Below are 16108 nucleotides of genomic sequence, written 5' to 3'. Positions count from 1 at the left end.
ACACGGACTGTAGAAGTGGGCCGCTATCAAGATTGCCTGTCGGCTGTTCTAACACTTGTAAAGGATTATAGAAAAACGTAACCTGGACTTTTAAAATATTGGTACATGCTATTTAACACATGTACTTTGGAGTTTCCTAGTGAACAGTCATTTGTAAGTCTCCGTCCTAAATTTCTGATTTTCAGTTGCTTTAATGATTAAGTCCATTTTATTAAATAAACGAGTGTAGGAGCTGTCCTACATACAGTGCCAGCTTGCGTCCTGGAGTCTGCACTTTTCTGGTTAGGTTATTGGTCTGAAGGCTTTCAGGATTCTCCGCAGGGAAAGAAAGGGTCCAGCTGCCCTGCAGACATTTCGCACAGAGCCTTCTGCCCTGAGAACGTTGTGGCACCATGCAGAAGTCATGGGTGCAGCATATGGGACCGAAAGATAAGTTGATAATTGCAGGATTATTCCTAAAGGAAAATGAGTATCTCAGAACGCTTTTGGAGAAATCTGTACTTTCCTTAGGGTAACCTGAGAAGTAATGCCACTTTTTAGACTTCTCTGGCTATGTTTTTTTGTAACAAGATTACATGTCAAGTTTGTTTTTTTTTTAAGATTTTATTTGTTTATTTGACAGAGATCACAGGTAGGCAGAGAGGCAGGCAGGGGGTGGGGTGGGAAGCAGGCTCCCTCCCAAGCAGACAGCCCAATGCAGGGCTCAATCCCAAGACCCTGGGATCATGACAGCCCAAGGCAGAGGCTTAACCCAGTGAGCCACCCAGGTTCCCCTACATGTCTATTTTTAAATTTTGGCGTGTTGATATAGAACTTATGTCTATCACGTATGTTCACATTTATTATTTTCTCTCTTGAGATTCTGTTCTATTCACGATCCTTTTGGATTAATCCCATATTATTTTTCTGAATGTGTATTGTGGCACCTCCTGAATTTGTTGAAAGAGTCTTAGCTGAGTGTGTCTCACGTGTGCTGCTCTGGTCCTCAGAGCGACAATCATGAACATAGAGAAACGTCTTAGCCTTTTATACGAGCATGGCTTCAATGGCCCCTCGCCCGTCTGCACTGTCAGGGCTAAATGGGACTCTTGGGTTGAACGTGGCTTTGCTCCAGGTTACCTCGCTAGGCCTCTCCTGCCCCAGACTGAGCCGCGGTGCGGTGTCATTAGGTGAGCCGCTGATGGGGTTACTTGGTAATAACTCAGAAACGTGACTTTATGAGGACATGTGAGATCCTGTCAACATGACGTTTACCCAGAACAAATGATGCTGTAAACACTTGGATCAGGGTTGGTATTCGAAGAATTTTTGTAGCCAGTATGTATTTTATTTAAATGCAGTTTCATCAGCTTGTTAGTGTTCTTTACTCTAAGGTGCCATCAGCGGTTAGTGCTTTTTCACGCCCAGAAAGAAGAAGGGCTGCCCGCTGACACACACGTTGTGTCTGGCGTCTCCTCAATTTCAGAGACATTCGTGTGTGGATCTAGCCATTTCCAGCCCTTAGGCGCTTTCTCCCCTGTCCAGTGGTGACAATGGGTCAGTCTTCTGTGGATCCTTTATCTTAAAATACCTGCAAACCCAGAGGGAGTTGACGTTTGATAAGAACAAGAGACCCTCTTTCATGCAGTGTCCCTGGTAGGGGTTAAAAACTAGGTCTTGTGCTTTTCCGAGAATCCACGCCGGTCTTACTAACTTTGTGTGCGTTTCTGTGTTTCCCTTTATTTAGCACCTCAGGCAAGTAGGAGTGGCTGGAAAGTTTGTTGAGTTTTTTGGAAGTGGAGTTTCGCAGTTATCTATAGTGGATCGGACCACAATAGCAAACATGTGTCCGGAATATGGTGCTGTCCTCAGCTTTTTCCCTGTTGACAATGTGACATTAAGACATTTAGAACACACAGGTAAGAAGATGAAAGATCAGTAGGGTCAATGTGTTTGTACGTCCAGTGTGTCTGTCTGAAATTTTTCCTAATGAACAGCTACCCATGCTTGGTATTTAATATTCAGGAAATTACCTTATCTTGAAATAGTGGCTTTCAAATAAACTGCCTCAAATGTCTTTAAAGAGTGTTGTGCTCTCAAAACCCCGCCCCTCCCGCGTGACCCATTTACAGTGATGAGAGGGAGGACTCCCGCCACCTGTCAGGGCCTCATTCTGCAGGGAGGGCGGCGGTCGGAACCGCGGGTTGGCGGGAGGCGGACGTGTGCGTCCTCACGGCTCACGGTGTTCCTGTAACAGGAGCAGAGGAGCCACCAGACAGAAGTGTCTGGGGACCGTGCTCTGTCTGAAGAGGAACACAGTTTTGTGAAAAGCGGCATAGGGTTCCAGGCTCCATATCTTTTCTGTAGCCTGATTGGCAGGAGGGTGAACCTTCCTGTAGCGATGGCTCAGTGTAGAAAGTAGCTGCAAGCCTCAGACGCGCTCCGGTACCCCTGGCACTGCCCACTGCCCTTTGGCGAGCGACTAGTCTCAGAGCCAAGCTGGGCCGAGCTGCTAGTCTCTGATCGTAAGTGCATTTGGGGGATGTAGTCCAGTAGTCTTTATTTGGGGGCCAGATTTTGTAAGTTAAAGGGTCATTTGGCAAAATGGACCGTTGGTCATTGGGAATGTTGGTAGGAACGGTTCTCATCAAGTGCGGAGCTTCCTTTCAAGGGGATTTGGTTGGTAGAGCATTGAGGGAGAGATGGCAGAGGTGCCTCCTCCCTTGCATGTCACTCTGGCTTGTGTATTAGTGATCTCTTCCTGTAACAGACTTTCCTGAAACTTCATGGCTTAAAACAGCAATAATCACCTGTGGCTGCATGGTATCCGTGGCGATGATGTAGGCGGCACCATTGCACAGCTCAGTCTCTGCTCCGTGATGTCCGCGGCCTCAACCGTGAGACCTGGCGCTAGGCCCCAGGGCCCTGTAGGTCGCTCACCCGTCAGTGGATGCTTAGCTGGGACTGTCCACCATGTCTGCATGTGTCCTTTCTTACTCAGTGGCTTCTCCAGGGCGGGGTGACCGGGGAGAGCGAGCGCCAGCCAGACAGCCAGGGGTCCGATAGCTGAGTCCATGGGGTCGATTCTGCCCCTTGATGGAGGGATGTCTTGTCACGCTGTAAGCACATACAGCTCGGGTGTGTACTGTCAGGTCATTTGCTGGAGAATACCATGTGCCACCACTGTGTGTTCCCGTGAGGCTTGCAGAGAGCTGCCCGTTGCTAACATCTAGATTCTTTACTCTCCTGGAAGGTCTCATTAGGCCTCTGGTTTTCTGCTCATGAGGCTTCTTAAGCTTCATTCATGTTCTCATTTTGACCTTTATATTCATATTGGAAAGTAATGAGTGTCCTTTGTGGTGGGTGAAAATTATATTCAATGTTAGTGATTTATGTTCTGCAAACGTAATAGGTTTTTTGAGTTTTATAGAACTGACTTAGTATTTCTCAACTTGTCTCTGATTAACTTTTAAAGGGGGGTACAAGTTTTCATGACGGACAGAATTTTTACTACTCTGGAGAGTAATATCAGTAATTTGTAAAGAACATACTCTGAATACTTAGTGCGCGGGGTCTGTTTCTTACGCATTGGAATTCAGCACCCTTACCTTCACAGAGTTCAAAATTTCTTACTGTATTCTTGTCCTTGTTAATTCTTTCTAGGTTTTGACAAGGCCAAACTCGAGTCAATGGAAACATACCTTAAAGCTGTGAAACTGTTTCGACACGACCAGGATAGTTCAGGAGAACCCGCGTACTCCCAGGTGTGTGTGGAAGAGCTCCCCCGTGGCCCGGCCGCCTGTGTGTGGACGCCAGCTCCGGGCCTGCACCTCCGCCGACCCCCCCCGCCCCCCGCCCCCGCCCTCCCCCCCCCCCCCCGTTGGCTCAGCTCTGGAGGGGGAGGCTGTTCTGAAGGGCAGACATACGTTAAGCACAAGGCGTTAGAGTGGCTCTGGGCACACAGAAAGTGCTCTGTGAATGTCATCATCTAACCAGTTAGTATTACGTGTGACTCTGCTGAGGTTTTATTAATTCAGTTCTCGTGATTTCCGTTAGTGAATTTTACAACATTTTATTAAGTCTCAGTTTTTAATATTCAGAACACAAAGGTGACTCTTTCTCTCCCTGACCTTTTCCTGCGTTGTGATAAGAGCACCGGGACGTGCCTTTCTGTCCTGGGGGAGCCGGCAGCTGGTTAGCGTCCGCGTGTCGCAGAGATGTGTCATGAGAGGAATTTACGGTTATGTAAGATACTCTGTGATCTAGGCCAGTATTTACCTGTTGGAAATTTGTATTTTCAGGGAAGTTTGAATTTTTATGATCTTTTCTAGGAGTGTGTCAAGTATCTTCAGCCACTGGGTATTGTCAAAGGTCTGGTTAACTGTTAGCTGTTTTCTTGGGGAGTCATTCTCTGCCCCAGCTGTCTGTCCTCACAGTGTGCATCCCTGCCGGAACTGTATTTCTGTGCTCGCTTGCCTGTCCTCCCTCCAAGAAGGCAAGGAGGCTCTCAGGGGAGGAGCTGGTTGTGGTCTGTAGCTCTGGCCCCTGGAGCTGTGCCCGGCCCGCGGCACACAGGATGGGCAGGCAAGCGAGGCCGCACGGGTGTAGTGCAGACCAGTGTAGCGCCCACAGGACCAGAGTCAGTGTAGCCTTCGGGCGCATCTCTGACTTGACTCCTCGTTTTCTGGTCCCTTCCAGCTCTTTAGTTTAGTGCTTTGTCCACTTTGTAAAGATGGGGAAAGAAGAAGAAAATTGAAAACTCTCACATTGTATAATAAGAAGGAATAAATTTGCTTATTGAAGGCCTGACCAGATTAAAGAAATAAAACTGCAATCTACCAGGACGTTGATTCCAAGACACACTCATTAAGATGTAATGATGGGGGTTGACGGATCCATAAAGTGAAGCAGCAGCCTGGTGGGCATCTGCAGTCAGAGTCAGAGTCGACAGGACTGAAGTATCGGGAAGCCCGTAGCGGAGAGAAACTTCGTCTGACCTGTTTATACCCACATAAAATGGACAGAGGAAAATGGTGGCAGTGCCAGAAGAAACGCACAGAAACCTAGCTGGGAGGTTGGATTTTAAGATGGTTTTTTTAAAACTAAGGAATAAAAAGCCCAGGCCTTGCTGGAGGCTGGCCAGCTAGATACGTTGGAACCAGGAAGAGAAGGGTCCTTCTGCTGTGTCCCTCCAGCACCCTGTGTAGCCAGACTTAGTGCCACACACGTGGAAAAAGGAGCAGGGTTTCCTGCGCCCACCTCAGTTGTCACAGAGGAGGCACGGGTGACTTTGGAGCACAGGGGCAGTAGACTGACGGCCCACACAGGCATCTGCTTTATCAGCAGCATCTGTGACATCGGAGAAGAGAAATCAGGGGAACAAAATGCTCTGTGGACTGGATGGCTGGTGTTGAGGCAGTTTGCATGCTGATCTGCTGCTCTCAGATTAGCGAATGTTTGTATGTTTTGTTTCACAGATTAATTGGGATTGTTTCCAGGGTGTAGATCACCATTACAACAAATGTGGATGTATTTATTTTGCTTCAGGAAGTAGTGCTAAGTTACAGTCTGTACCTAACAAATTCTCATTCTTTGCCTTCCTCTGCCTTCTCATTTCCTAGGTGATCCGGATTCATCTGAATTCAATAGTTGCATCTGTCAGTGGTCCGAAGAGACCTCAGGATAGAGTTGCTGTGACGGACATGAAACGTGATTTCCAAGCTTGCTTGAATGAAAAGGCAGGTTACCTAAGCACCATCACCTTTGTCAGTAATTATTGTGTGGAGTGATAGTGGGCGAGTACTTCTTGTGCTGGGGGGCAGAGGGCGAGTACTTCTCGTGCTGAGTGATAGAGGGCGAGTACTTCTTGTGCTGAGTGATAGAGGGCGAGTACTTCTCGTGCTGAGTGATAGAGGGCGAGTACTTCTCGTGCTGAGTGATAGAGGGCAAGTACTTCTTGAGCTGAGTGATAGAGGGGCAAGTACTTCTTGTGCTGAGTGATAGAGGGGCAAGTACTTCTTGTGCTGAGTGGCGGAGGCCAGCATGGGCCTAGACTCAGGCTGCTGCTGTGTTCTCGCATGTGGGGCACACCCCACTGGCCCCTGCACCCCTTCCTGTCTGAAGCCGGCAGTCGTTTGGTGCTGTCCCCAGGCCGCTGGGAGGGTCAGATGTGTGTCATGCCTGGAGTCACAGTCACCCGGTTCAGGCGCTTGGTCGTGGAGGGGTCTGCTAGGCTGCACTGTGGTCAACGTCTGACCCCCCACCCCCGGCCGCCCCGATGAAGAGAGCGCTCTGCCCTCACACCCATATGGTTGCTGCATGTACCTAAACAACGCGCAGCCTCTTCGACTTTCAGGGTCTGAGTTTTCCGAGAATCATGGCTCAAATCGGAACACTTGCCCTCTTGAGAACTGGGGTCTGCGCTCTTTCCAGAGCCTCTCTCTGGAATTTATTTGCTGTTGCTGCTGCTGTCCTGCTGTGCAGGAGGAAAGCAGTGTGATGAGCACGGTGCTCCCGGCTCGCTCCCTGCCCCCTGCCTTCCGCACCCCAGTCCACTCCCTGTCCCCGGAGCAGGGCCAGGATTGTGTCCTCTGTTGAGAGTCCCGGTCCGTAGGATCGAACAGACAGCCGCAGAGTCAGTAAGGTCCGGGTCCTGGGGAGTTCAGAACACCAGCAGGCTTGTGTCGTTACTGTGCACATACCTGCGCTAGCCGACTTAGGATGACCGTGTGTCGCGACCTTCAGCACCGCTCACACGTAGGCAGAACTCCAAATCTGTTTCTCTGCACATACCCAGAATGTTCGTATTTGTGTGCATGTTTGTGTAGGTGGGATTCAAAGGCTTCCAGATTGCAGCGGAGAAGCAGAAGGATAACGTCTCTATTCGTTATGAAGGAAGTGAGTACACCCTGTCTCACGGCTCTGTGGTTATGGCCGCGGTCACCAGCTGCACCAACAACTGTAACCCGTCCGTCATGCTCGCCGCAGGTAGGCTGTCCCTCACGGCCTTTCCTTCCCGTCCTGGGTAACGTGTACGCTCCTGCCACACTTCTCTTATTTCTTGGATCGTGCGTGGAGACTGGGGTCTGTGTTTGATATTGAGAGACATTCTGAGAGTTTAATGGGGTCTCAAGGAGCCCGAGTTTGATTGAGGTTACTTGTTTTCATTCCACAGAAGGTAAATACTACAGTGTACGCATCCGTTTTAGGTTACCTGTTTCCGTAAATCGAGAAGTAGTTCCTGAGCAGCCCTCTTGATGGCTGAGCCCAGCAGTGCGCTAGAGCCCACCGAGAATACAAGGACAGAAGGGTTGTGACAGGGCTGTTGTGTTGTACAGACGTGACACTGTCCATCGTACCAGGTCCCGTCTGCTGTGTGGAATTGCTGTTAGGAAGGCGCTGGCAAGGGTAGTGAGACGCACTGTGCGTGTGCAAACTAGCAACATGGCGTGAGACCGTGACGAGGCTGCACCGACTTCTCAGTGTAAAGGCTAGTGTGTCAGTGTGATCCAGTGTGTGTTTTAAATGAAACACATCCGCAGAGTAAAATGGACAAAATAGTGTGAAGTGACACGTTTGGACTTCAACCCTTGCACAAGTTGGAGACTGAGCTCCAAGCACCGCCCTAATGCATTCCTGTTGACCACGCAGGTCTCCTGGCTAAGAAAGCCGTGGACGCCGGCCTGCAGGTTAAACCGTATATAAGGACGAGCCTGTCTCCAGGCAGCGGGATGGTCACACATTACCTCAGCTCCAGTGGCGTGTTACCGTACCTCAGTAAGCTCGGGTAAGTGAGGGGCGCTGCTGTGCTGTGCACGCTGGGGTTCAGCAGTGATGGAAGCTCCTGTCGGAGGCTCTCCTGTGCCAAGAGAAGGCGGGAAGGTTGGCTTTGTTGTACTTGTCACCTCTCCACAGCCACACGGCCTGAGGCCTCAGCCCTCCCCCGCTGCAGCCGTTGGCTGGGCAGATCCAAGGAGCAGGGCAGCATCTTGGCCCCTGGGAGGTCGAGGTGTGGCCTCTCGTGTACAGATGTACAGACAGATGTGAGGACAGATGCACAGAAGGCGTGGCTCCGGGCAGTGGTGATTTCGTTGTGGAGGTCACTTGTCAGAAGGATCAAAATGTGACAGGCTGTGTCATTAACAGATTAAAGTGTCTTAACACTTTGTGAGGTTACCAGGTTTGTCAAACACGGGTTCATTTGTCCCCAAATTTTGTAGAAACTGACTTTCCCATTTCTCACGGACTCAGAAGAAGTAGCCGATGGTGGCTGCGTATGCTGGAACCTGTTAACCTCAGTTCCTTTGCAAGACTGATATATTACAAAAAACTTTTTGCTTTTAGAAGAGTGGCAGCAAGTAATTTTGAGAGTCATGCCTGTAATTTCTTAGATCTGCTGTCTGGGGCTTCTGTCAGGGGCTTCCTCTGGGGTTTTGGTTGGTTGGGAACGGAGAGCTCTGCTCGCATTGGCAACCCCAGCTGCAGGGCCCCTTCTGAGGCCTTGGCGTCACTGTCACTGTCGTGTTAAACCCTGGGGGAAGCTCCGTGTCCGTAAAGGTCGTCTCGGCTGTGTTTGGGGAGATGTCCTGTGCCACCTGCAGGTTTTGTGTGTCCGGTTTAGGCAACCCTATCCCCCTCAGGGATGCCCTGTCAGAGTTCTCGTGTTGAGTCCTGACGACACGCCTGACGCCCAGCCAGACAGACCAGTGAGGGTTAACCCGCGCGTCCCATGTGCGCTCCGGCAGCTCGTCCCAGGGATGGCAGCGAAAGACCAGGCCGGCCCTTCCTTGACAAGCATTACGACGTTCTGCTCAATCACATGTGTTTTTCCAAATGCAGATTCGAAGTCGTTGGCTACGGATGCTCAACGTGTGTGGGGAACACGGCGCCGTTGTCGGAAGCAGTTCTCAGTGCTGTCAAACAGGTAAAGACACGCGCACCAGCAGGACGTCTAAACAGATTTCCTTAACCGTGTATTCTGTTGCTAAATGTGGGCACATCCATATTTCTGTAGTCCTTGCCCCTCTTGGGAAGAGTGAATCTTAAAACGATCGGAAGGATCATTTTTAGATCCTTGAAATAACCCCTGAATAAGGTAGTGAACTGATTTGTTCACAGGATTTGGTAGTTCTGTGTCTAATAACTGGTGGTCTGCTTTTCAGTTGTCTTGCCCTCAGGTGTGGAATATCTGAGGCTGCGTGTATATGATTATCCAAATTTGTACCATTTCTTGAATGCGTATTTGTGTATTTTTTTTTTTTTCAGGGTGATTTGGTTACTTGCGGAGTTTTATCCGGTAACAAGAATTTTGAAGGTCGTCTCTGTGATTGTGTTCGTGCCAATTACCTTGCCTCCCCACCCTTGGTGGTGGCTTACGCCATAGCGGGCACAGTGAACATAGACTTCCAGACGGAGCCTCTAGGTATCTTTCTGTCATTACACAGGCAAACCCACACACGCTCTGCGCTCCAGAACTTGTTGTATTTCTGAAATGCTTCTTAGACCGTCTATTCTTTGAATTATTTCAAGAAACCTTATCCTTTAGTTATTCATCTCTGTATTCATGTGAAGAATATAGATGTACAAGGGCTTTGTTTTTTTAGCTGCTTATGCCTGTCGCAGTCTGGTGTTGGTTTCCTTGGTTTTTGGGACCGGTTTTTCAAAAGATGTGAATACCATGAGGGAATTACTTTTTTTTTTTTTTTTTTTTTAAAGATTTTATTTATCTGAGAGAGAGCACCAGCAGGGGCAGAGGCAGGGGGACAAGCAGACTCCCCACCGAGCAGGGAGGCCGATGCAGGGCTCGATCCCAGGACTCCATGATCATGACCGGAGCCGATTTAACACCCTGAGCCAACCGGGGGACCCTGGAAGGAATTACTTTTTATACTAACTTTGATGTCACAATGTTCTCTCCAGGCACTGACGCTACTGGCAAGAGTATTTACCTGCAGGACATCTGGCCCACCAGAGAGGAGGTCCAGCAGACGGAGGAAGAGCGCGTCACACCGTCCATGTTTAAAGCACTGAAAGAGAAAATGGAGGTAAGAGGCTCACTTGTATCTGAGGTACTTAAATAAAGGGCACTGTTGATCTCCTCTGTCTTTCTGTGAACTTAATAAAAATTAAAATCACATTATTTTGATACAGTGTATAATAAATGATAATCATGTTGTATTTGGAATTTGTAATGATCTAGGAGAATAGCTTAGAGTATTTAAAACCAATCTTAGGAGCACCTGGGTGGCTCAGCTGGTAAAGCGTCTACCTTCAGCCCAGGTCATGATCCTCGGGGTCCTGGGATCGAGTCCCGCATCAGGCTCTCTACTCAGCGGGAATCTGCTTCTCCCTCTGCCCCTCCCCCTGCTTGTGCTCTCTTGCTCGCTCCTTCGCTCAGATAAAATCTTTAGGGAAAAAAAAATGATCTTGATGACTTACTAGAAATATGTCGGGAGCATCCGGAATGCGGGCAGAATTCATAGAAACAGCCCTTGCTTGTTATTCCCACTGAGCTGGTGAGAGTCCAGAAGTAAGAGAGAGCGTGGCGTGACCCTCCTGCCCCCGTCTCCCTACCTTACGTCCCCAGAGGCCCTTGGGCACATCCCTTGCTCACGCATCTTTCCAGAGAGGTTCTGTGCACCTAGGAGCAAATGCATTTATTTGCAGTTCCTGAAACAAAACTGAGAACATAGTATGAGGGTAGCAGAGGCACTCACTGAGCAAGTATTTGTCGAGCGCCTGCTACGTGCGGGGCGCTCTGCTCGATGTTTTGGGATATATCCGTGAACAAAAACCAAACCCTGATGGGGAGAGGCAGGCAGTGAACTGTAGACAGAGTTGTGACGTAAATTACACGACACGCTGAGAAGTGGTAGGTGCTGTGGAGAACGACAGAGCGGGTCGAGAGAGCCGATGAGCACAGTCTGAGGAGGAGATTTACAGAGGCTGTCGGAAGCAGGATGTGTGTCGAGCTCGGTTTTGCAGGAGGTAAAGAAGTTTCCGTACATCTGGACCAAGACCAGGGCTTTCCGGGCAGAGCGAACGTATGAAGACCTCACGTAGGGACCCTTGATGAGGGCACCGGGGTGGCTGGCACACGGGGAGTGGGGTCGTGCCGGGAGCCAGTGTTGGGGAGACGTGGGGATTGACGTCACAGAGGAGGTTTAGGCCATGAGTACATAGAGTCCTGAAGGAAGAGACAAGGAGCCTCCTCGAGGCCGCACACAGAGGTGTGCTAGGCTCTGTCTCCACGTGGGGAGTCGGGGGAGCCTGGGCGGGAGGGACGGAAGCAGGGGCACCCGGCCCACGTGTTCGGTCGTGTGTGGGAGTCTTCGTCTCAGGGTCGTGAGTTTCACCCCCACGCTGAGCGTGCAATTTATTTAAAATAAAATTTGAGGGTGCCTGGGTGGCTCAGTGGGTTAGGCTGCTGCCTTCGGCTCGGGTTGTGATCTCAGGGTCCTGGGATCGAGCCCCACATCGGGCTCTCTGCTTGGCAGGGAGCCTGCTTCCTCCTCTCTCTCTCTGCCTGCTTGTGATCTCTCTCTGTCACGTAGATGAATGAGATCTTAAATAAATAAATAAATAAATAAATAAATAAAATAAAATTTGAAAAATTAAATTCAAATAAAAGGAGGACACACAGAGTCGGGCCAGTTGGTTTGAGCCGTTCTGTGTGCGAGGTGGCGGTGGCGTGGACTTCGGGTCTTGGTGGCGGTGTGGAACCGGGATGAGATTCGGCGTGGAGTGTGAGGGAGGACCGTGTGGGGACGCACACACTGACCTCAGCAGAGGGTTTTCTCTCAGCCGCGCTCCTGAAAGTGAGCAGTGCGGCCCACAGCACAACCTCTTTGTAGCCACGTGGATTGCTCTTCTAAGCCCTTGACCCCTTCATTGGATTTTTAAGTCTTTTATGTTCGGTTTATATTAAAACTTAATCTCAGTATATTCATGAAAATCTAGTGTGCTGGAGTTGGATGAGCAAATCTTGATTTATTTTGTCCCAACAATGTCCTAGTGTTCTAGAATGTGCTGTCTTCCTTTCCCAATGAAGAAGGCCCGTTTTGGGGTCCTTCTAATGTGAGGACTTTTTAATTCCCTTGAACGTTTTCACAAGCCTCTTTTTTCTGATTCCATTTTATCTTTTTCTTCTGTTCATCAACCAAACCCCCGTTCGCAGATGGGAAACAAGCGTTGGAATTCCCTGGAAGCACCGGACTCAGTGCTGTTTCCTTGGGACTTGAAGTCCACGTACATCAGATGTCCTTCATTTTTTGATAAGCTTGTAAGTGTGGTTTCCCTCTTTGATCTTTTCGAGGTTGTTAGGAACTAAAAAAAACTTCAGGGAGGGTGAAAGCCTTTCACGGTTTTCTACCTTGTAGACCAAAGAGCCAGGTGCCCTGCAGCCCATTGAAAACGCACACGTCCTCCTCTTTCTGGGGGACGCGGTCACCACAGACCACATATCGCCCGCGGGGAGCATCGCCAGGAGCAGCGCCGCCGCCAAGTACTTGACGAACAGAGGGTAGGTGCACGGGGCCCCTGGTCACGCTCCCTGCCCGATGAACTGTTTGACCCTTGAGCAGCATGAATGTGATCGGCTTGGACCCACCTACGCTTAGATTCGTTCTGATAAACATGAGCTAGGGCTGTAAGTGTATTTTTTCTTCTTGTGACATTCTCAGCATTTTCTTTTCTCTGGCTGACTTGTCAGAATAGAGGAGGTCACGTGTAGGACACAGAACAGGTGTTAGTTGACTGGGTAAGCACAAGGGCATTCACTTCTGCGGAGTCCAAAGTTCCACCCAGATTGCCGACGGTGTGCCGGGTTGGCCACCCGTACCCTGTGTCGGTTGGGGTTCGGCTGTATGGGCTGCTGTCACGGGAGGTCTGGTCACGGCTGAATCTGCTGTAGGCGGTGACTAGGGTACTTGTAGTACCTGCTTTTGCCTATAACTTTAGAAATGGAAATTGCTGTTTTAAATTGAGCCCTTCGTAGATTGGAAACAAGATTTTTCTTTTCTTTTTCAATGCAACTTTATTGAAAAGTCAGCTTTGTTTGACCTACCAGGTGAAGCCTGATGGTTCCTGCTGTCGTCGGAGGCAGAATTTAAATGTGTATTGTGGACTACAGCGCACGTGCGTGAGACCAAGCTTGGTCTGTGTCCATCAGAAGATGATAATTTCCGCCTGTTGAGCCTAAAACTTAGAACATGATGTAAACATGATTGATGCGGGAGTTAGAACTCCAAACCTAGAAAGCTCTGACCTCGTTCCTGCGTGATTGGTAGTGTGCAGTTGCTCTGTTACAGAGCTGCGTGGACAGCAGAGACGGACTTGGGGCGTTTTCCAAGTGATGCCTTCCCACCGAGATCACTCAGAGCCCAGCGGCCTGGTCGCACGTGTGACAGTGCCGCCAGGCTCTGCTCACCATCGCGTCAGTGCTATTGTGGAAATCGTGTTTGAATTTTTTTCTCTGGTTAACTGTAGTCTGGTATGAATTTAAAACCCTTTTTGGTAGAAGTTGCTAATAGCAGTTCCTTGTCTCATAACTTGATGAGCATAAATCTGTCACACACACAGGCTTTTATTTGTAGTGGTAAGAAAGTCTTTCTGGTCATGGTTTTCATCGTGGTCGTAACCTAACCGTGATGGTTAGGGTGCTAGGTCACCTACTGTCACCTAACTGTGACCTAGCACCCACCAGAAACAGTCCCTGCGCTTCTCAAACAGGAATTGCCCTACGGGTTCTGACGTGTGAGGACGGATCTCTTAGTTCTCATCAGTCAGGATGTGTTTTGGGTCCTTAGAACCCCTCTTCAAGCTTGTCCTCAAGCCGCTTAAACACACAGGTTTAGAGCACTTACTGCCTTTGCGGAAAAGACCAAAGGAGAGACTGGTCTGCGTTGGTTCCTGGTTGTCGCTTGTACTCGCTTGTTGGGCCCTCAGAGGTCGCGTGTGTTGTGACCAGGCCGGTGGTGACGAGCACCCTCCCGCCCAGCATACGGTGTCAGCCGCCGTTCCTGGCGCGGGGACTCCTGGGGGCCTAGTCACCTCGTGCTGCGCTTTCATGGTCGCGCTGACTGAAAGAAATTGAAAGAGGGTCCTGGTGTTGCATAGGGTTTTGGTAAAAGCCAACGGGCCCAATGTGAATTTCTGGAAAAGGGTGGAAACTCTTCCCTTTATGCTGTTTTGACTGAGGAAAGGTTGCCTAGGGGTGCTCTGTCCTCAGGCATCAGGGAAGCCTGTACAGACAACCAGTGCTTCTTGGACGAATGATTGATTCCGTTATTGACTGGCTGTCTGATGGGAAGAAATTGTGATGTTTTTTTTTCCCTATCTAGGTAGTATTTTTTGAGTTCGTAAGTTTTAGAGAAATACGTTAAAATATGTTACCTGAGTTTGTTTCAGAATTGTCTCCTGGGGATAATTCCAGAAGAAAACAGGCAGCTGGGCATTCCCTGTTTTCCCCACGTTTGTATGTGTGTGGAATTTCCCGTTATAAAGAGAGTACTTTTGAGTGAGTTGTAGGGTCCAGAACCACGTGGAGGTTTTCGATCTGAAATGAAACCAACTTCATGACTTGCTCGCAGCCTTACTCCTCGCGAGTTCAACTCCTACGGGGCCCGCAGAGGCAACGACGCCGTGATGACAAGAGGCACGTTCGCAAATATCAAGCTGTTTAATAAGTTCCTCGGGAAACCTGCTCCCAAAACAATTCATTTCCCGTCGGGACAGACGGTAAGGCTGCGCACAGAGCGTTTGGGCAGTCGCTGCCTGGACTCGGGTTTGTGCTGAAGACGCTCCTGTTTGCTTCCGCTCCACAGCTTGACGTGTTCGAGGCGGCCGAGCTGTACCAGAAGGAAGGTGTCCCGCTGATCATCCTGGCAGGGAAGAAATACGGTTCCGGAAATTCCAGAGACTGGGCTGCCAAAGGGCCGTATCTGCTGGTACTGATGCTTCAATTTTATCTTCTTAAAATGGATGTTTAAGTGTTTCCTTTTGTCGGTAACATTCTGTCAGAGTTTATGTTGCTTGTTTGGATTTTTTATGCTGAATTGGAACTCATATTGGTGGGTCTTTTTTTTAGGGGATCACGTATAATGTTTTGTACTGATCTAGTTGCGTTCTAGTACTCTGGGTTAGATTTGATTTCTGTCGGTCCCACTTGAGGAAATCCGTACAGTGGAGGGGAAGGAGGCCGCAGTCTTAAACGACCCTCTGGAATGCTGATCCGCTGCCCACTGAGAGTTTTTCTTGCCCCGCCCCCACCCTTCACTTTCTCTCTTGGGGGTTCATGAACTCAGAGGTGGGCTGAGGGGTGGAGGTAATGGTTCCTGGCCACCTGCTGGGAAGGCACATCTCGCACCCGCGTCCTTGCTGTCGTGGGGGCAGGTGCTACTGGGGAGGGTCGTCAGGACTCTCGCTGTGTGCCCTCTGCCTGCGCTCGCTCAGGAGTGCTCGGAGCGGGCGGCCAGCACCCCTCCTGGCTGTGGTGATCGTGCACACTCCGCGCTCCTTGAGTCTCTGGTCACCCCCTAGAACTGAGTGCTCAGAGGAGCTGCAGGAACAAGCCAGATTCTCTCGTCTTCTGAGATAGTAATTATCTCCGGAATATTAATTACAGGTACAGCTTCCCTTTTTTCTTGAATTTTGTCTAAAACAGACAAGTATGAGGCTTTGGTCCTAAGTCGTCTGTCTAGTTAGACACTGAAGCACTGTTGCAGGCTGGGGGTGTGGCTGGGTTTTGTCCATCGATGGGCCTTATGTGGTCGGGTGGACGGGAGCCCTCCTGTCTGTCTGGGAGCGCGCCCCACGGGTCCGTGTCTGCACGAACTTCGCGCAGTGCAGACCTGCACTTCATGCTGGTTCCCGATGATGTCCCCCCCTGCCGCCTCCCCTGTGCCGGGCACCTCCTCGGTCCAGGGCATCCATTCTCTCCATTCACGACGGGCCGTGGCGCTCACAGGGCTGAGGACTGATTGCTGGGTGCCTACAGCGCGTCCCTCTCTTTCCATGCAGAGTACAGACGCACACGGGGTACTTGAGCAGGTGCACGGTCTGTGCGGCGTGAAAACGGCAGGGCGGGCAGCAGGGGCTGCTGTAGGAGGACAGTAGGGACAGTTGAGAAACG

At 50.0% G+C, this 16108-nt stretch overlaps 1 protein-coding gene across 2 annotated transcripts in view; it reads left to right on the top strand.

Moving 5' to 3' along the window:
* Positions 1–16108, top strand: part of IREB2 (iron responsive element binding protein 2) — a 40372-nt gene that overhangs the window by 22452 nt on the left and 1812 nt on the right. Inside the window, exons 9-20 of one of the 2 annotated variants that reach the window (XM_045067121.1) lie at positions 1727–1898; positions 3643–3743; positions 5601–5717; positions 6807–6966; positions 7630–7765; positions 8818–8902; positions 9244–9400; positions 9898–10022; positions 12155–12259; positions 12357–12499; positions 14568–14715; positions 14802–14924. In XM_045067121.1, coding sequence (XP_044923056.1) covers positions 1727–1898; positions 3643–3743; positions 5601–5717; positions 6807–6966; positions 7630–7765; positions 8818–8902; positions 9244–9400; positions 9898–10022; positions 12155–12259; positions 12357–12499; positions 14568–14715; positions 14802–14924 — 1572 coding nt within the window. Of the gene's footprint in view, positions 1–1726; positions 1899–3642; positions 3744–5600; positions 5718–6806; positions 6967–7629; positions 7766–8817; positions 8903–9243; positions 9401–9897; positions 10023–12154; positions 12260–12356; positions 12500–14567; positions 14716–14801; positions 14925–16108 lie in introns of those variants that run through there. The other variant, XR_006602636.1, reaches the window with a different exon arrangement.

The sequence above is a fragment of the Mustela putorius genome, unplaced genomic scaffold (genome assembly GCF_011764305.1).
Source record: "Mustela putorius furo isolate JIRA1106 unplaced genomic scaffold, ASM1176430v1.1 tig00003875_pilon_pilon_pilon, whole genome shotgun sequence".
Classification (NCBI taxonomy): domain Eukaryota; kingdom Metazoa; phylum Chordata; class Mammalia; order Carnivora; family Mustelidae; genus Mustela; species Mustela putorius.
Note: the sequence above shows the minus strand (reverse complement) of the source record. Positions and strands in the feature narration are given on the sequence as shown.